This window comes from Chiroxiphia lanceolata, chromosome 31 (genome assembly GCF_009829145.1).
Source record: "Chiroxiphia lanceolata isolate bChiLan1 chromosome 31, bChiLan1.pri, whole genome shotgun sequence".
NCBI lineage: Eukaryota > Metazoa > Chordata > Aves > Passeriformes > Pipridae > Chiroxiphia > Chiroxiphia lanceolata.
In genome coordinates, this window is record NC_045667.1 from 540,013 (window position 1) to 559,788 (window position 19,776).

The following is a 19,776-nucleotide window of genomic DNA, read 5'->3' on the forward strand; positions in this document are numbered from 1 at the left end:
GAGACCCCAAAAACTTCCAAAGGAACAGGAGAGCCCAAAACTCCAAAGAAACAGGAGACCCCAAAACCCCCCAAAGGAACAGGAGACCCCAAAAACTTCCAAAGGAACAGGAGAGCCCAAAACTCCAAAGAAACAGGAGACCCCAAAACCCCCCAAAGGAACAGGAGACCCCAAAACTCCAAAGGAACAGGAGACCCCAAAACTCCAAAGGAACAGGAGAGCCCCAAACTCTGCTCTGATTTATTGAACCCCGGGGGGAATTGGGGGGGTGTTTTGGGGTTGTTTTTGGGGTGTTTTTGGGGTGTTTTGGGGGTGGTTTTGGGGTGTTTTTGGGGTGGTTTGGAGAGTTATGGGGTGTTTTGGGGGTGTTTTGGGGTGTTTTGGGGTGTTTTTGGGGTGTTTTGGGGTGTTTTGGGGGTGTTTTGGGGGTGTTTTGGGGTGTTTTGGGGTGGTTTTTGGGGTGTTTTGGGGTGTTTTGGGCTGTTTTGGGCTGTTTTTGGGGTGTGTGGGCTCAGGCGTGGCGCGCCCGGGCCGCCAGCAGCGCGTTCTCCTCGCGCAGCGCGCGGCAGTCGCTGAGGATCCGCTCCAGGCTGGCGGGGGGCTGGGAGCTCGTCTCCCCCTCGATCTGGGGGAATGGGGGGGAATAAGGAAAAATAGGGAAAGGGGGTAAAAGTGGGGGGGGAATAGGGGAAAAGAGGGAAACGGGGTAAAAATCGGGGGGGAAATGGGGGTAAAAATGGGGGGTAAAAATAGGGAAAATAGGGAAATGGAGTAAAAATGGGGGGGGAATAGGGGAAAAGAGGAAACGGTAAAAATTGGGGGGTAAAAAATAGGGGAAAATAGGGAAAAGAGGGAAACAGGGTAAAAATCGGGGGGTAAAAAATAATGGGGGAAATGGGGGTAAAAATGGGGGGATAAAAATAGGGAAAATAGGGAGATGGAGTAAAAATGGGGAGTAAAAATAAGGGGGGAAATGGGGGGTGAAAATAGAGAGGGATGGAGGGTGAAAATGGGGGGTGAAAATAAGGGGGAAAGGGGGGTGAAAATAGGGGGTAAAAATAAGGGGGGGAATGGAGGGGTGAAAATGGGGGGTAAAAATAGGGACAAATAGGGAAACGGGGTAAAAATGGGGGAGTAAAAATAGGGAGGAAATGGGTGAAAATGGGGGAGTAAAAATAGGGAGGGAATGGAGGGGTGAAAATGGGGGAGGGTAAAAGTAGAAGGGGAAATGAGGGGTAAAAATGAGGGGGGTAAAAATAGGGAATGGAAGAGTGGAAATGGGGTAAAAATAAGGGGGAAATGGGGGTAAAAATGGATTAAAAATGAGGGGTAAATACGGGGGGGGAAATGGGAGGATAAAAATTACGAGGGGCACAAAGACAGAGGGGGAGACAAAAGAGATCAGTTAAAACCCAGGAGGGCTGGGGGGGCACCCAGAGCTCCCCAAACTCCTGCCCCACCCCAAATACACCCCCTGAGCGCCCCAAATACACCCTGAGCCCCCAAATACCCCCCCTGACCCCCCAAATACACCCTGAGCCCCCAAATACCCCCCCTGACCCCCCAAATACACCCTGACCCCCCCAAATACACCCTGACCCCCCAAATACCCCCCCGACCCCCCAAATACACCCTGACCCCCCCAAATACCCCCCCTGACCCCCCAAATACACCCTGAGCCCCCCAAATACACCCTGAGCCCCCAAATACACCCTGAGCCCCCCAAATACACCCTGAGCCCCCAAATACACCCTGAGCCCCCAGATCCACCCTGAGCCCCCAAATCCCCCCCCCAGCCCCACCTGCTCCTCCAGGTCCCGGATCTCCCTCTGGATGGTCCCGGTGTCCTCGATGGTCCGGATCAGCTGGGCACAGTTCTGGGGCAAAAAGGGGGGTTTTGGGGATCCCCCCAAACTCCTGCCCCCCCCCCAGTGCCCCCCCCAGGCCCCCCAGGCCCCCCCTCACCTCGTGCAGGGCCGCCAGGTACTTGTAGGCTTTTCTCACCACCTCGTCCCTCTTGGCGTCCTGGGGGGCACAGGGAGGGTTTGGGGGGGCACAGGGACAGTTTGGGGGGGCACAGGGACAGTTTGGGGGGGGCACAGGGACAGTTTGGGGGGGGGCACAATTTGAAGGGCACGTGGGATAATTCGGGGGGTCCCAGCGCCCCAACCCTCCCTCCTCTGGGGTCATCCCACAGAGGGGGTGCCCCAAACCCCCTAAAATCCTTCTGTGACCCCCCCCCCACCCCCGGGTGCCCCCCCAGTGCCCCCCCAGTGCCCCCACCTTGAAGAGCAGCTCGTCGGTGACGCTGAAGGTTCTCTCCAGTTTCCCCCCCAGGGCGTTGATCTCCTTCTGCAGCGCCCGAGTGTCCTCCAGGATCTGGGGGGGGGGACCCGGGGGGGTCATCAGGACCCCCAAAACCCCTCCCCGGGCTGGGGGTGCACCCAGAGGTCCCCCCCCCCAAACAGCCCCCCAACCCCCCCCCGACACCTCCCATGGAACCAAACACCCCCCGACCCCCCAACCTCCCTCCAGGCTGCCCTGAACCCCCCCCAGAGCTCTCCCCCTGCCCCCCCCCCAAGGGTCAGACCCCCCCCCAGCCCCCCGTGGCCCCCCCGGGACCCCCCCCAGCCCCCACCTTGCCGATCTCCTCCTTCTGCTTGCGGATGTTGCCCACGATCTCCAGGATGCGCTGGGTGTACACGGCCCGCGACACGTCCCGGGGCAGCGCCTCCAGCTCGGCCACCTGGGGGGCAGGGGGGGAGTCAGGGGGGCACAGACCCTCTGAGACCCCCCTGAGACCCCCCTGAGACCTCCCCTGAGCTCCCAGAGCAACCCAGAGACCCCCCTGAGCCCCCAGAGAGCCCCTGAGACCCCCCTGAGACCCCCACAGCAATCCAGAGACCCCCCTGAGCCCACAGAACAACCCAGAGACCCCCTGAGACCCCCCAGAGACCCCCCTGAGACCCTCCCTGAGACCCCTCTGAGCCCCCAGAGCAACCCACAGACCCCCAAAACAACCCAGAGACCCTCTGAGCCCCCAGATACCCCCAGAGCCCTCCCTGAGCCCCCAGAACAATCCAGAGACCCCCGGAGCAACCCAGAGACCCTCCCGAGCCCCCAGAGCAACCCAGAGACCCCCCGAGCCCTCCCCGAGCCCCCAGAACATCCCAGAGCCCCCCTGAGCCCCCCCCGAGCCCCCAGAACATCCCAGAGCCCCCCTGAGCCCCCAGAACAACCCAGAGAACCCCAGAACAACCCAGAGCCCCCCGAGCCCTAGAGCAACCCAGAGACCCCCTGAGCCCCCCAAACAACCCAGAGACCCCCAGAGCCCCCCCTGAGCCCCAAGAACAACACAGAGACCCCCACGAGCTCCAAGAACAACCCAGAGACCCCCAGAGCCCCCCAAACAACTCAGAGCCCCCCCTGAGCCACCAAACCCCACCAAATCCCCCAAACCCACCCGAGCCTCCCACAACCCACCAGAGACCCCTGAACCCTCCCCAGCCCCCCAAAACCCTCCTGAGCTCCCCCCCCCCCAAAAAATGCCTCAGGGTCCCCTCAGTGACCCTTCAACCCCCCCAGTGAGACCCCCCTGAGCCCGAGCCCCCCAAAACACCTCGGGGTGACCCCCCCAAACTCCCCAGAGCCTTCCCCCAAAAACTCCTCAGATTCCCACCCTAAGCCACCCCAAAACACCTCAAGGTTCCCCCTCAGTGACTCCCAAACCTCCCAGTGACCCCTCAGAGCCCCCCTGAGCCCCCCAAAGCCCCCCCAAAGCCCCCCAGCCCCACCAGCTGGGCGTGCAGGGTCTCTTTCCTCCGGGCCTCCTCGGCGGCCGCGCGGCTGCGCTGGAGCAGCGCCCGGGTCTGGGCCAGGCGGAGCGAGGACTCGCGCTGGGGGGGCACAGCGGGGCCAGGGCACCCCCAAATCACCACGGGGCACCCCCAGAGTCACCACGGGGCACCCCCAAATCACCACGGGGCACCCCCAGAGTCACCACGGGGCACCCCCAAATCACCACGGGGCACCCCCACACTCACCACAGAGCAGGGGGCACAGCGGGGTCAGGGTACCCCCAAATCACCACGGGGCACCCCCAGAGTCACCACGGGGCACCGTGAGACCCCCAAACCCAACGGGCAGGGGGGAGCAGAGATCACAAAGTCCCCGAGAGGGAACCTGAGAGTCCAGAAATCATCGGGAAGGGGATCCCAAACCCACCCGGGAGGGACTGCAGGGAGCCCAGAAAGGGCCAGGGAGAGACCCCAAAACCTCCAGAGAATGGACACTGAGGGACCCCAAAACCCACCAAGGAGAGAGCTGGGACCCCAAAACCTACAGGGAATGGACTCCAAGGGACCCCAAAACCCACCAGGAAGAGACCCGGGGACCCCCAAACCCCACATTTGAGAGTCTGGGCACCCCAAACGCACCAGAAAGACAATTCCAGAGTCCCCAGACCCAGCAGGGAGAGCCCCAGGGTACCCCAACCGTGCCCAGGGAGGGGAATTCGGGACCCCCGGGACCCCCCGACCCCTGGGACCCCCCCGACCCCCGGGACCCCCCCCGTTACCTGGGCAGAGTCCCGGAGGGCTCGGAGCTGCCGGAACTGGGCCAGGAGGGGCCCCCGGTGCCGCTCCCACTGCCCCGCCAGGCTCACGATACGGCGGCTGCTCGACTCCACCACCAGCTGGGCATGGGACAGACCCCAAAATGAACCCCCCAGACCCCAAAATGAACACCCCAGACCCCAAAATGAACCCCCCAGACCCCAAAATGAACACCCCAGACCCCAAAATGAACCCCCAGACCCCAAAATGAACCCCCAAACTGACCCCCTGGGGCTGCTCGACTCCACCACCAGCTGGGCATGGCAGGGACCCCAAAACAAACCCCCAGAACCCAAAACAAACCCCCAGACCCCAAAATGAACCCCCCAGACCCCAAAATGAACCCCCAAACTGACCCCCTAGAGCTGCTCAACTCCACCACTGGCTGGGAACGGTAGGGACCCCACAATGAACCCCCAGACCCCCACAATGAACCCCCAATCCCCTCAAATGAACCCCTAAACTGACCCCCTGGGGCTGCTCAACTCCACCCCCAGCTGGGCATGGCAGGGACCCCACAGTGAACCCCCGAACCCTCAGAATGAATCCCCAAATGAACCCCCAGAGCCCCAAAATGAACCCCCAAAACCGACCCCCCAGGGCTGGGGCCTGGCAGGGATCCCCCAAATGACACCCCTCCCCCAAAACTGCCCCCCCCCCAGCACCCCCAGACTGAGCCCCTCCCTCCCCCTGCCCCATCACTGGGGCAGTTCTGTACCTGAGCTGCCCCCCTGAACCCCCTCCCCCCACCCACCGTGACCCCAAACTACCCCCCTGAGCCCCCAAAGCTCCCCCTGCCCCCCTTGAGCCCCCAAACCTCCCCCCAGGACCCCCCTCACCTGCAGCTTGGCCATGTTGTTCTGGGCGTCCGGGAGCAGCTCCACAGCCCTGGCCTTGACCCTCAGCTCGTCCTCACGGCCCCCCAGAGCCCCCCGGCCCTGCTGCACCTCGGCCTCTGCCTGCACAGGGGGGTCAGGGCACCCCAAAACCTCACACACACCCCAAACCCCCCCCACACACCCCAAAACCCCCCCTGTGCCCCCTGACCCTGCTGCACCTCGGCCTCTGCCTGCATGGGGGGGTCAGGGCACCCCAAACCCCCCACACACCCCAAAACCCCCCCTATGCCCCCTGACCCTGCTGCACCTCTGCCTGCACAGGGGGGTCAGGGCACCCCAAAACACCCCCCCCACACCCCAACCCCCCCCACACACCCCAAAACCCCTCTGTGCCCCCCAGCCCTGCTACACTTTGGCCTCTGCCTGCACAGAGGGGTCAGGGCACCCCAAAACACCCACCCACACCCCAAAACCTCCCCTGTGCCCCCCCCCCCCCCCCCCCGAGTCTCCCTGGCCCTGCTGCACCTCTGCCTGCACAGGGGGGTCAGGGCACCCTAAAACCCCCCCCAAAAACACCCCCCAACCCCCCCCCAGAGCCTCCCCGGCCCTGCTGTACCTCAGCCTTTGCCTGCATGGGGGGGTCAGGGCACCCCAAAACCTCACACAAACCCCAAACCCCCCCCAGAGACCCCCTGGCCCTGCTGCACCTCGGCCTCCACAAGGGGGTCAGGGCACCCTAAAACCCCCCTATACACCCCAAAACCCCCACACACCCCAAACCCCCCCCACACACCCCAAAACCCCCCCTGTGCCCCCTGACCCTGCTGCACCTCGGCCTGTACAGGGGGGTCAGGGCACCCCAAAACCCCCCCAAAACCACCTCAACCCCCCCCGGCCCTGCTGCACGTCGGCCTCTGCCTGGGCACAGGGGGGGTCAGGGCACCCCAAAACCACCCACACACCCCAAACCCCCCCTGTGCCCCCCCAGAGTCCCCCTGGCCCTGCTGCACCTCGGCCTCTGCCTGCATGGGGGGGTCAGGGCACCCCAAAACACCCCAAAAACACCCCCCTGGCCCTGCTGCACCTCAGCCCCTGCCTGGACAAGGGGGGGGCTGTCAGGGCTCCCCAAACCCCCCAGATCCCCCCGTGCCCACCTGGGCCAGGCCGAGCTGGGCCGCCCGGAGCTGCCCCCGGGTGCCCTCGATCTCGGCCTCCAGCCGGGCCAGGGCGGCCTCCAGGGCGGCCTCTTCGCTGGGGGGGGGCTCCCCCGGGGCCTGGGGGGGCAAACGGGGGGTGAACGTGGGGCTGGGGGGGACACGACCCCCCCAGAGCGTCAGTGGGGGCAGGGGAGTGACCCCCCACCTCCCCCTCACCTCCTCGGGGCCCGGGGGTGGCTGAGGGGTCTCGGTGACCGCAGGGAGCTGCTGCAGGAGGGTCTGGGGGTCCTGGGGGGGACCCCGGGCAGTTCAGAGCCTGGGGGGCGGGGAGGGGGCCAAAGGAACCCCCAGCCCCTCGTAGGGCCCCCCGAAATCAACCCCCCGCCCCTCAAAAACACCCTAAAAACCACCCCAAAAACCACCCCAAAAACCACCCCAAAAACCAACCCCAGAAACCACCCTAAAAAACAACCAGCCCCTCAAAAACACCCCAAAACCAACCTCCAGCCCCTCAAAACCACCCCAAAAACCAACCCCAAAACCAACCCCAAAAACCAACCTCCGGCCCCCCAAAAACACCCCAAAAACCAACCAGCCCCTCAAAAACACCCCAGAAACCAACCCCAAAAACCACCCTAAAAAACAACCAGTCCTTCAAAAACATCCAAAAACCAAACCCAAAAAACACCCCAAAAACCAACCTCCAGCCCCTCAAAAACACCCCAAAAACCAACACCCCAAAAACCAACCCACGGCCCCTCAAAAACACCCCAGAAACCAACCCCAAAAACCAACCCCAGAAACCAACCCCAAAAACCACCCTAAAAACCAAACAGCCCCTCAAAAACATCCAAAAACCAACCCCAAAAACCAACCTCCAGCCCCTCAAAACCACCCCCCGGGCCCCCGAAACCAACCCCCTCAAAACAACCTCCACCCTCCCACAACAACCCCCAGCCCCAAAAAAACAACCCTCTGCCCCCCCAATCCAACCTTCAGCCCCCCCCGACAGCCCCAAACCCAAATTCCAGCCCCCCCGAACCCCCCGAACCCCCCAAAACAACCCCCAGCCCCCCAAATACCCCCAGCCCCCCAACATCCCCCAGCCCCCCCAAAATACCCCTCAACCCCCCCAAACAACCCTCAGCCCCCCCAAATACCCCCCAGCCCCCCAAAACCACACCCAGATCCCCCCAAAACAACCCCCTTCCCCCCAATCCCCCCCAGCCCCCCCAAATACCCCCCAGCCCCCCCAACATCCCCCAGCCCCCCCAACATCCCCCAGCCTCCCTCAAACATCCCCCAGACCCCAAAACAACCCCCAGCCCCCCCCAAACAACCCCCAGGCCCCCAAATACCCCCCAGCCCCCCAAAACAACCCCCAGCCCCCCTCAAACACCCTCAGCTCCCCCAAACCCTCCCCACCCCCCCCAAATCCCCCCAACTCCCTCTGCCCCCCCCACCCCCTCCAGCCCCCCCAAATACCCTCCTGCCCCCCCAACATCCCCCAGCCCCCCAAAACAATCCCCAGCCCCCCTCAAACATCCCCCAGACCCCAAAACATCCCCCAACCCCCCCCCCCAGCCCCCCAAACCCCCCCAACCCCCCCAGCCCCACCTGCTGCCGGGTGAGGTGCTGGGTGCGGGTGAACCGGGACCCCTTGGGCAGGGCCCCCCCGGGACCCCCCCCGGGACCCTCGGGACCCCCCCCGGCCCCAAAGGCCTCCCGGAGCCAGGAGGGGTCCAGGGGGGGCCCCGGGGGGGGTCCCGGGGGGGGGTCCCGGGGGGGGCAGAGCTGCCTCAGGGGCTCCAGAGCCCGGAGCCGAACCCGGAGCCGCTTCCGACCCACGAAATCCTGGGGGGAAAAGGGGTCAGAGCCCAAATCACCCGAAACAGGGGGGTCAGAGCCCAAAAATGAACCCCAAATCATCCAAAGGGGGGTCAGAGCCCAAAAATGGACCCCAAATCATCCAAAAGGGGGGGGTCAGACACACAGGGACCCCCAAAAACACCCAAAGGGGGGTCAGACCTGCAGGGACCCCCAAAAACAGACCCCAAAACACCCACAAAAGGGGTCAGACACAGAGGGACCCCCCCAAAACAGACCCCAAAACACCCAAAAGGGGGGTCAGACACACAGAGACTCCCAAAACGTCCCAAAATGGGAGGAGTCAGACACACAGGGACCCCAAAATAGCCCCCAAATGTCCCAAAATGGGGGAGGTCAGACACACAGGGACCCCAAAACAGCCCCCAAAACACCCAAAATGGGAGGTCAGACACTCAGGGACCCCCAAAAACAGACCTCAAAACACTTAAAAAGGGGGTCAGATCTGCAGAGACCCTCAAAACACTGAAAATGGGGGAGGGGGTCAGACACACAGAGACCCCAAAACACCCAAAAAGGGGTCAGACACACAGAGACCCCAAAACAGACCCCAAATGTCCCAAAAGGGGGGTCAGACACACAGAGACCCCAAAAACAGACCCCAAAACACCCAAAAGGGGAGTCAGACACTCAGGGACCCCAAAATAGCCCCCAAATGTCCCAAAACAGGGGTCAGACACACAGGGACCCCCAAAACAGCCCCGCCCATTCCACAGAGGGTGAAAAAGGGGGTCCCCCCCCTCAAACTCCTGGGACTGAGAGAAGGGAGGACCCCCCAGAGCCCCCCAAGTGTTGGGGATCCCCCCGGGTCTCACCTGGAGGGTGAGGGGGGAGGACCCCCCAGAGCCCCCCCAAATGTTGGGGATCCCCCCGGGTCTCACCTGGGGGGTGAGGGGGGAGGACCCCCCAGAGCCCCCCCAAATGTTGGGGATCCCCCCGGGTCTCACCTGGGGGGTGAGGGGGGAGCCCAGGCCGGGGCCCCCCCACTCTGCCTCGCGGTCGTGGCGGGCGCTGAGCTGGGCCTGGTGGGTCTCCAGCAGGGCCGGGGGGGTCCCGTGGGGCTGGGGGGGCTGCGCTGGCACCGGGGGGGCCACCCCCCCAAAATACTCCTGCAGCTCTGGGGGGACAGCGGGGGGTGAGCGCAGGGACCCCCCAAAACAAGGGGCCACCCCCCCAGATCCTCCCCTCAAACCTCACCCAGGGGCAACGAGGACCCCCCAGGCTCCCCCAAATCCCCCCCAGCTCTTACCTGGGGGTCCCTCATGGGGCAAATAAGGACCCCCCCAAGTCCTCCCCCAGTTCTCACCTGGGGGTACCCCCTGTGGGGCAAATAAGGACCCCCCAACACCCCAAATCCCCCCCAGCTCTTACCCAGGGCCCCCCCATGGGGCAAATAAGGACCCCCCAAATCCCCCCCAGCTCTTACCTGGGGGTCCCCAGTTTGAGACAAAAAAGGACCCTCCCAGACCCCCCAAGTCCTCCCCCAGTTCTTACCCAGGACCCCCCTGTGGGGCAAATAAGGACCCCCCAACACCCCAAATCCCCCCCCAGCTCTTAGATGGGGGTCCCCCTGTGGGGCAAATAAGGACCCCCCCAAACTCCCCCAAATTCCCCCTGGTTCTTACCCGGGGCCCCCCCGTGGGGCAAATAAGGACCCTCCACAACACCCCAAATCCCCCCCAGCTCTTAGATGAGGGTCTCCCCTGTGGGGCAAATAAGGACCCCCAACACCCCAAATCCCCCCTGGTTCTTACCTGAGGCCCCCCCGTGGGGCAAATAAGGACCCCCTCAGACTCCCCCAAAACCCCCCTGGTTCTTACCCGGGGGTCCCCCCCTGTGGGGTAAATAAGGAACCCCCAACACCCCCCAAGTCCTACTCCAGTTCTTACATAGGGGTCCCCCCCCGTGGGGCAAATAAGGCCCCCCCAAACCCCCCCCGTTCTTACCCGGGCCCCCCCCGCTCTGGGGCAGCACCAGGGGACAGGTCCTGAACGGGTGGAGGCGCCCGGTGCCCTGGGCAGGGTTAATTAACGGGTTAATTACCCGCCCCCAATGGAGAGGGGAGCCCCCCCCAGCTCAGGGGGGGTCGGGACCCCCCTCCCCACACACCTGCAGCCGCTGCAGTCGGGGGGTCCGGCACTGGGGGGGCACCCAGGGGGTCCCCAACTGCTCCCGGATCCGGGCGCCGATGGCTCGGAGCAGAGCCCCCGATTTCCCTGGGGGGGCAAAGGGACAAAGGGGGGGGTCAGACCCCCTCAAACCCTCCCCCAGACCCCCGGGGACCCCCCCAGACCCCCCCGGGCGCTCACCGGGGGGCTCGGCCCCGCGCTCGCCCTCGTCCCGCGGCAGCTTCTCCACCAGGAAGAGGAGCAGGCGCCGCGTGTCGTGCTCGGAGCTGTACAGGAAGGTCTGGTACCCCACGTCCCCCCCAAATCCCAGCTCCTGGGGGGGCACAGCCGCGTTGGGGGGCACCCCAAAACGTCGGGGGTCCCCCCTTTCAGGGTTTGGGGGGGTCGGGAGGGGTTGACACTGAGGGTTGGTGCCGCAAATCCCCCCAAATCCCCCCCGAATCCCCCCCGAATCCCAGCTCCTGGAGGGGGTTTGGGATGTTTGGGGTATCCCCCTCACAAGATTTGGGGGGGTTGGGAGGGGTTGGTGCCACAAATCCCAGCTCCTGGGGGGGGGTGAAAGGGGGTTTGGGATGTTTGGGGTGCCCCCTTACAAGATTTGGGGGGGGTTGGTGCCACAAATCCCCCCCAAATCCCAGCTCTTGGGGAGGGGGGGAAAAGGGGGTTTCGGATGTTTGGGGTACCCTCTTACAAGATTTGGGGGGGGTTGGTGCCACAAATCCCCCCCCTCCCCCCAAACCGCAGCTTCTGGGGAGGGGAGGGAGGAAAAGGGGAAAAGAAGGAAAAAGGGAGAGAAAAAAGGAAAAAGGAGAAAAGAGGGGAAAGGAAAAAAAAAAAAAGAAGGGGAAAATGGAGGGAAAGGAGCGGGGTCCCTCGGGGTGCTGGGGGGTCCCTCGGGGTGCTGGGGGGTCCCTGGGGGTGCTGGGGGCTCCCTGGGGGTTCCCTCGAGCTTCAGGGGGTTCCTCGGGGTTTTAGGGGGTCCCCCGGGGTTCTGGGGGTCCCGGGAGGATTCTGGGGGTTTCCCCCGGGGGTTTTGGGGGTCCCTGAGAGTTCTGGGGGTCTCTCGGAGTTCTGAGGGCTCCTCTGGGGTTTTGGGAGTCCCTGGGAGTTCTGGGGGTCCCAGGAGGATTCTGGGGGTTCCCCCGGGGGTTTTGGGGGTCCCGGGAGTATTCTGGGGGTCTCTCAGGGTTCTGGGGGTCCCCTGGGGTTCTGGGGGTCCCGGGAGGATTCTCAGGGTCCCCCGGGGGTTTTGAGGGTCTCTCAGGGTTCTGAGAGCTCCTCTGCGGGTTTTGGGGGTCCCTGGGAGTTCTGGGGGTCTCTCAGGGTTCTGAGGGCTCCTCCGGGGTTTTAGGGGGTCCCCCAGGGTTCTGCGGGTCCCAGGAGGATTCTGGGGGTCTCCTGCGGGTTTTGGGGGTCCCCCGGGGTTCTGGGGGTCCCCCGGGGGTTTTGGGGGTCCCTGGGAGTTCTGGGGGTCTCTCGGGGTTCTGAGAGCTCCTCCAGGGGTTCTGGGGGTCTCTCAGGGTTCTGAGGGCTCCTCCGGGGTTTTGGGGGTCCCTGGGAGTTCTGGGGGTCTCTCAGGATTCTGGGGGTCCCCTGCGGGTTTTGGGGGTCCCAGGGACTTCTGGGGGGGTCTCTCAGGGTTCTGAGGGCTCCTCCGGGGGTTTTGGGGGTCCCCCGGGGGTTTTGGGGGTCCCTGGGAGTTCTGGGGGGGTCTCTCAGGGTTCTGAGGGCTCCTCCGGGGTTTTGGGGGTCCCGGGGGGTCCCGGGGGTACCTGGCAGGCGGCCGCCAGGTCGGAGGCGAGGCGGAAGCGGGCGGAGATTCCGGGGGGTAGGAGGGGGCTCAGGGGCCCCCCCAGCGCGGGACGCACGGCCCGGAGACACCGAACGGCCGCGTCCACCACCAGCTCCGGGGTCAGGTCCCGCACGCTCTGAACCTCGGGGGGCACCGCCCTGGGGGGGCACGGCCGTGGGGACCCCCCCAAAAACACTGACACCCCTCCCTGGGGGGGCACGGCCGTGGGGACCCCCCCCAAAAACACTGACACCCCTCCCTGGGGGGGCAGGGCCGTGGGGACCCCCCAAAAACACTGACACCCCTCCCTGAGGGGGCACGGCCGTGGGGACCCCCCAAAAACACTGACACCCCTCCCTGGGGGGGCAGGGCCGTGGGGACCCCCCGAGCACCCCCGAAATCTCCAGGCGCTCCCAGCCCCTCAGGATGAACCCCCCTTAGAATCCCGGGGTCACCCCCACCTTCAGTCTGCCCCCCAGACCCCCCAAAACAGCCACTGGCCCCCAGAGATCCCCCCCCGATCTCCTCGGGGTCCCCTCGGTGACCCCCCCCCCTCCCCCCTCAGGGACCCCCAAACCCCCGGTCACGGCCCCCCCCAAATCCTCAGGGGGTTCTCCCTGGGACCTCCAGAACCTTCCCAAACTACCGCCCCAAACTCCTGGGGGTCCCCCCAGTGACCCCCAAACCCTCACCAGGGTGTCCCCCCATCACTCCCCGCCCCCCCCCGAACTCCCCGGATCCCCCCCGAGCCCCCCCAGTTCGTGTGTGCCCCTCTCCACCCCCCGCACTCACGTCCCCGCCTGGCGCAGAGAGTGGATCAGGATCTTGTCCACCTCCTCCATGGCTGGGGGGGGTCGGGGGGGTCCCCAAATCCTGCGGGGGGGGCGGGGGGGGTCTGAGGGGTCCGGGGGCTCCGCGCCCCGCGGTCACGTGAGCGGGAGGTCACGTGGGCGTGCGAGGGGGCGGGGCTTATGTCCTACGCGCGCGGGGCACGAGGGGAGTTGTAGGCGGGGATGACGGCTCGCGGGGTATGATGGGAGTTGTAGGCGGGGATGACGGCTCGCGGGGTATGATGGGAGTTGTAGGCGGGGGATGGCGGCTCGCGGGGCATGGCGGGAGTTGTAGGCGGCAGAGAGTGGCGGGAAAACTGAGGGGGGCGCGAGGCGCGAAAATGGCCGAGGGGGGGAGGGAGGGGGGGAGGGAGGGAGAGAGGGAGGGGGGGGGGTCGTGAGGGAAAATGGAGCCTGTGAGGGGAAAAGGTGGGAGAAAAGGCACCTGTGGGGGGAGATGGAGCCTGTGAGGGGAAAAGGTGGGAGAAAAGGCACCTGTGGGGGGAAATGGAGCCTATGAGGGGAAAAGGTGGGGGGAATGGCACCTGTGGGGGGAAATGGAGCCTGTGAGGGTTGATGAGCCCGTGAGGAGAAAAGGGGTCCGTGAGGGGAAGCAGAGCTTGTGAGGGGAAATAGGGGTGGAAATGGAGCCTGTGAGGGGAAATGGGGGTGGAAATGGAGCCTGTGAGGGGAAATGGGGGTGGAAATGGAACCTGTGAGGGGAAATGGAGCCCTTGAGGGGCCATGAGGGGGGAGATGGAGCCTGTGAGGGGAATGGGGGGGAAACGGAGTCTGTGAGTGGTGGTGAGGGGGGAAAAGGAGCCCGTGAGGGAAAATGGAGTTTGTGAGGGTAAAAGGGGGTCCATGAGGGGGAAATGGAGCCCTTGATGGGCAGTGAGGGGGTAAATGAAGCCCCTCAGGGAGAACAGAGCCCATGAGGGGCGATGGGGTGGAAAAAGGAGCCTGTGGGGTTGGAGGGGCAGCTGGGGGGGGAAAATGACACCTGCGAGGGTATGAGAGAGAAAATAAGATTTTTATATTTATAGGCGTATCATGAAGTTATGAGATATCCAAGTCCCATTTGTCAGGGTCTTTTTCGGCCGGATAAGGGAAATATAAAAGTTCTTAAAAATTAAAATCTTTCAGGGCCACGTGGAAATTTTGTACACAAGAGTTTCTTCTCTCTCTTCGGCCTAAGAACAAAGGGAGACCCATCCTTTTTGACAGAGGACGCCTTGAGCTGATCAGAAGGAAGGGAAAGCCTCTTTTTCAGAGAAAAGAAACCTTTTTAGGCAAAAATGAACACATTAAACTTACCTGAAAAGGGCGGGATTTTGTGAAACTATAAAATGTACGGAATTTAAATCATCCAAAGGGTCTTTTCTCCCCAAAAAACTCGGTGTGAGGCCGGACCCAGCGTGGCGAATAAATTCTTTCTTTTCATTTCATGAGCTTTTGCCACATTTTTAAATTTTTCTCACTGAGGGGATGAGGGGGAAATGGAGCCTGTGGGGCTGACAAAGGGCAGGATGGCACCTGTCGGGGTGGGGAGGTGGCAGCTGAGGGGACAAATGTGAGGGACAAACGTGAGGGGAGAAATGTGAGGGGACAAACGTGAGGGGAGAAACGTGAGGGGAGAAATGTGAGGGGAGAAATGTGAGGGGAGAAACGTGAGGGGAGAAATGTGAGGGGACAAACGTGAGGGGAGAAATGTGAGGGGAGAAACGTGAGGGGAGAAATGTGAGGGGAGAAATGTGAGGGGACAAACGTGAGGGGAGAAATGTGAGGGGAGAAACGTGAGGGGAGAAATGTGAGGGGAGAAATGTGAGGGGACAAACGTGAGGGGAGAAACGTGAGGGGACAAACGTGAGGGGAGAAACGTGAGGGGACAAATGTGAGGGGAGAAATGTGAGGGACAAACGTGAGGGGACAAACGTGAGGGGACAAACGTGAGGGGACAAACGTGAGGGGACAAACGTGAGGGACAAACCTGAGGGGTCAAATGTGAGGGGACAAATGTGAGGGGACAAATGTGAGGGGACAAACGTGAGGGGAGAAACGTGAGGGGAGAAATGTGAGGGGAGAAATGTGAGGGGACAAACGTGAGGGGAGAAACGTGAGGGGACAAACGTGAGGGGAGAAACGTGAGGGGACAAATGTGAGGGGAGAAATGTGAGGGACAAACGTGAGGGGACAAACGTGAGGGGACAAACGTGAGGGGACAAACGTGAGGGGACAAACGTGAGGGACAAACCTGAGGGGTCAAATGTGAGGGGACAAATGTGAGGGGACAAATGTGAGGGGACAAACGTGAGGGGAGAAACGTGAGGGGACAGACGTGAGGGGACAAACGTGGCACGTGGGGATGGGGTCAGGGGGACATTGGGCATCATGGGGCCGATGGTGGCACTCGATGGGTTTAAGGGTCTTTTCCGACCTCAGCGGTTCTGTGACTCCATGAAAATGGTGCCTGTGGGGTCTGAGGGGGGGAAATGGCACCTGGGAGGGGAAATGGGGCCTGTTTGGGGACACGGAGGAAGGAACGAGGCGGGAGATGGCAGAACGTGCGACCCCAACCCTATACACACCCCCCAGCCTCTCACACACACCCCATAACCCCTCATAACCCCCCTGACCCCTCAAACACACACCCCTGACCCCTCATACCCCCCTGACCCTTCAAACACCTCCTCTGACCCCTCAAACACCCCTTGACCCCTCATACTCCCCGATCCCTCACACCCCTTGACCCTCCTCACATTCCCCCTGACCCCTCACACACCTCCCCGACCCCTCATACCCCCCTGACCCCCACCACACCCCCCTGACCCTCCTCATTCCCCCCCTGACCCCTCACACACACCCCTGACCCTCCTCATGCCCCCCCTGACCCCTCAAACACCCCCTGATCCCTCACACATTCCCCCTGACCCTCCTCACATCCCCCTGACCCCTCACACACACCCCAGACCCCTCAAACACCCCCCAACCCCTCACACCCCCCTTGACCCCTCAAACATGCCCTGACCCCTCAAACACCCCCCCTGACCCCTCATACCCCCCTGACCCTTCAAACACCCCCCCGACCCCTCACACACCCCCCTGACCCCTCACACCCCCCCAACCCTCCTCATACCCCCCCTGACCCCTCATACCCCCCTGACCCCCACCACACCCCCCTGACCCTTCACACACTCCCTGACCCCTCACGCCCCCGACCCCTCAAACACCCTCCCAACCCCTCACACCCTCCTTGACCCCTTAAACATCCCCTGACCACTCAAACATCCCCCGACCCTTCAAATACACACCCCTGACCCTCCTCACATCCCCCTGACCCCTCACATCCCCCCTGACCCCTCACATCCCCCTGACCCCTCACATCCCCCCTGACCCCTCACATCCCCCCTGACCCCTCACATCCCCCTGACCCCTCACACCCCCCCCCCCAACCCCTCTCCCCCCCTTCCCGACCCTCCCAGGCCGTTCCGGACACACGTGGCCAGCGCTGCCCCCCCCTCACCCCTCCCAGTTAATCCCAGTTAATCCCCAGCAGCCGCAGCTGGGACGAGCTGTGGGGAGGCCCCGGAGCGACCCCGGCACCCACAGACCCCCAAACCCCCCCTGGCCCCCCCCGAACACTTCTGACCCCCCCCGAACACCCCTGACACCCCAAATCCCCCCGATCCATCCCCCCGATGCTCCCAAACCCCAACAGAGCCCCCAAATCCTCTTGAAAGCCCCTCAGACCACCCACCCTCCCCCCATCCCCCAGGACCCCCCAACCCTCCCAGACACCCCTAAAATACCCCCGGACCCCCCCCAGATCCCCCCACCCTTCTAGAAACACCCCCAACACCCCCCATGTCGGAGTCAGAGGAGAATGGAGAGGGTGAGTCTGGGGGGTCCTGGAGGGGGGTCTGGGGGTCCTGGGGGGGAAATGACGTCCCTTGGGAAGAAGGGAAGGTTCAAGGGGGGGTCCCCAATGAAATGGGGGGGTCCAGGAGGACTTGGGGGGGGTCCAGGAGGTTTTGGGGCAGGGCCCTGGTCTGTGGGATGGGTGAGGGGTTCAAGGGGGAGGTGTGTCACTGTGCTGGGGGGCAGAGGGGTTTGTGGGGGGGGGTCTGGGAAGGTTTTGGGGGGGTCCAGGAGGGTTTGGGGGGGTCCAGAAGGTTGAGGAGGGGGCAGGAAGGTTGGGGGGGTCCAGAAGGTTGGGGAGGGGGCAGGAGGGTTTGGGGGGGTCCAGAAGGTTGGGGAGGGGGCAGGAGGGTTTGGGGGGATCCAGAAGGTTGGGGAGGGGGCAGGAGAGTTGGGGGGGTCCAGAAGGTTGGGGAGGGGGCAGGAGGGTTTGAGGGGGTCCAGAAGGTTGGGGAGGGGGCAGGAGAGTTGGGGGAGTCCAGAAGGTTGGGGAGGGGGCAGGAGGGTTGGGGGAGGTCCGGCACGTCTTGGGGGGATCCAGGAAGGTTTGTAGGGGTCTTCCCCCCCTTTGACCCTCCTTTTCCCCCCCAGGCCCCCCCAAGGACCTGCCCCCCTTCGCCCAGGCCATGGGGCAGCCCCTGGGCTGGGGGGGCAGCGACGGTGCCGGGGGGGGGGGCGGGCGGGGGGACCCCCCCGGGGCAGCGGCAGCGCCGCCCCCCCCACCCCAAGCACAAGGGGGGGGCCCAGGGGGGCTCCGGGGGGGTCCATCGCTCCCCCCGCGCCCTCTTCTGCCTCCGCCTCAACAACCCCATCCGCAGGGCCGCCATCAGCATCGTCGAGTGGAAGTGAGTTTGGGGGGCTGGGGGGGCTGGGGGATTGGGGACCCCCCTCACCCCCTGTCCCCCCCCCGATTCCCCCCAGGCCCTTCGACATCCTCATCCTCGCCACCATCTTCGCCAACTGCGTGGCCCTGGGGGTTTACATCCCCTTCCCCGAGGACGACTCCAACGCCGCCAACCACAACCTGGTGAGACCCCCCGGCCCCCCCAGAACACGGAGGGCACCCCCAGAACACGGGGGGCACCTCCAGAACATGGGGACACCCCAGAACACGGGGGGCACCTCCAGAACATGGGGACACCCCAGAACACGGGGGGCACCTCCAGAACACGGGGGGCACCTCCAGAACATGGGGACACCCCAGAACACGGGGGGCACCTCCAGAACAGGGGGGGCACCTCCAGAACATGGGGACACCCCAGAACACGGGGGGCACCCCCAGAACACGGGGACACCCCCAGAACATGGGGGGCACCCCCAGAACACGGGGGGCACCCCCAGAACACGGGGGGCACCTCCAGAACATGGGGACACCCCAGAACACGGGGGGCACCCCCAGAACACGGGGACACCCCCAGAACATGGGGGGCACCCCCAGAACACGGGGGGCACCTCCAGAACACGGGGGGCACCTCCAGAACATGGGGACACCCCAGAATACGGAGGGCACCTCCAGAACACAGGGGGCACCCTAGAACACGGGGGGCACCTCCAGAACACGGGGGGCATCTCCAGAACACAGGGACACCCCCAAAGCACAGGGGGCACTCCCGGCCACCCCAAAACACGGGGGGGCTCCCCAGAACATGGGGGGCACCCCCAGAACACGGGGGACACCCCCAGCCCTTGGCCGGAGCTGGGCCCAGTTGGGCACTGGGATAACGCTGGGAATGGGGGGGGGGCTCAGCCCGACCCCGGGATCCTCCCGGGGGCTGTGGGGGACACTTTGGGGGTCTGGGGGTGCCGGGGGGTCTCTCTGGAGGTGGCAGGGGGCTGTGGGGACAGCAGGGTCCCCGTGTCACCCGTGTGTCCCCCCCCCGTGGGTGCTGCTCCCTTAAGCTGCTTTACCCGGCCCGGGGGGGGCCGGGGGGGTCTAATCCGGGCTGAGCCGCCCCGGACACCCACGGAGGGGACACTGGGAGAGGGGGGGCCCGGGGGGGTCCCCAAATGTCCCCGGACACCCATGGAGGGGACACTGGGAGAGGGGGGGCCCGGGGGGGTCCCCAAATGTCCCCGGACACCCACGGAGGGGACACTGGGAGAGGGGGGGAGGACCACCAAATGTGCCTTGTCCACCCCGAAGGAAGGGGGCTCGGGGTGGGGGGTCCACAAATATTCCAAAATGTGCCTTGTCCCCCAGGAGAGGGGAAACTGAGAGGGGGGGGGTCCGAGGGTCCCCAAGTGCCCCAAATGTCCCTGTCCCTTGTCCCTGGAAGGAAGGGGGTGCTGGGGGGGTCCCCAAGTGTCCCTGTCCCTTGTCCCCCAGGAGAAGGGGTTGCTGGGGGATGTTGGGACAGAGGGTCCCTGAGGGTCCCCAGAGAAGGGGACATTGGGAGGGGTGAGGGGTCAGTGAGGGTCCCCAAATGTCCCTGCTCCAAGTGAAGGGACACCAGGAGGGGTGGTGGGACACTGGGGTGAGTGATGACCCCACAAGCCCTTGTCCCCTGGAGAAGGGGGTGCTGGGCCCCCTCCCCCAGCCCCTGGGGTTTGGGGGTGGCTATGGGACCCCCCCATGGGGTGGGGGTGGTTATGGGACCCTCAGCAGGATAGG

The 19,776-nt window shown here is 64.3% G+C and overlaps 2 protein-coding genes across 2 annotated transcripts in view; one reads left to right on the forward strand and one right to left on the reverse strand.

The window, feature by feature from the left end:
* Positions 1-409: 409 nt before the first annotated feature.
* LOC116800122 (coiled-coil domain-containing protein 22-like) lies at positions 410-13,387 on the reverse strand. The gene is made up of 17 exons (XM_032713701.1): positions 13,210-13,387; positions 12,398-12,575; positions 10,806-10,938; positions 10,606-10,712; positions 10,443-10,509; positions 9,444-9,613; positions 8,227-8,463; positions 6,827-6,897; positions 6,607-6,721; positions 5,453-5,572; positions 4,577-4,693; positions 3,795-3,896; positions 2,639-2,746; positions 2,284-2,379; positions 1,966-2,025; positions 1,803-1,877; positions 410-625 (listed from the first exon to the last, which is right to left on the reverse strand). Exons 1-17 carry the CDS (start codon positions 13,257-13,259, stop codon positions 512-514), a joined length of 1,920 nt encoding a protein of 639 aa, XP_032569592.1. The 5' UTR covers positions 13,260-13,387; the 3' UTR covers positions 410-511.
* A 3,724-nt stretch (positions 13,388-17,111) lies between these two features.
* CACNA1F (calcium voltage-gated channel subunit alpha1 F) overlaps positions 17,112-19,776 on the forward strand; it is a 46,153-nt gene continuing 43,488 nt past the window's right edge. The window contains exons 1-4 of the mRNA XM_032713703.1: positions 17,112-17,139; positions 17,757-17,788; positions 17,895-18,010; positions 18,087-18,192. Of these exons, the coding sequence (XP_032569594.1) occupies positions 17,112-17,139; positions 17,757-17,788; positions 17,895-18,010; positions 18,087-18,192 (282 nt within the window). The remainder of the gene's footprint in view (positions 17,140-17,756; positions 17,789-17,894; positions 18,011-18,086; positions 18,193-19,776) is intronic.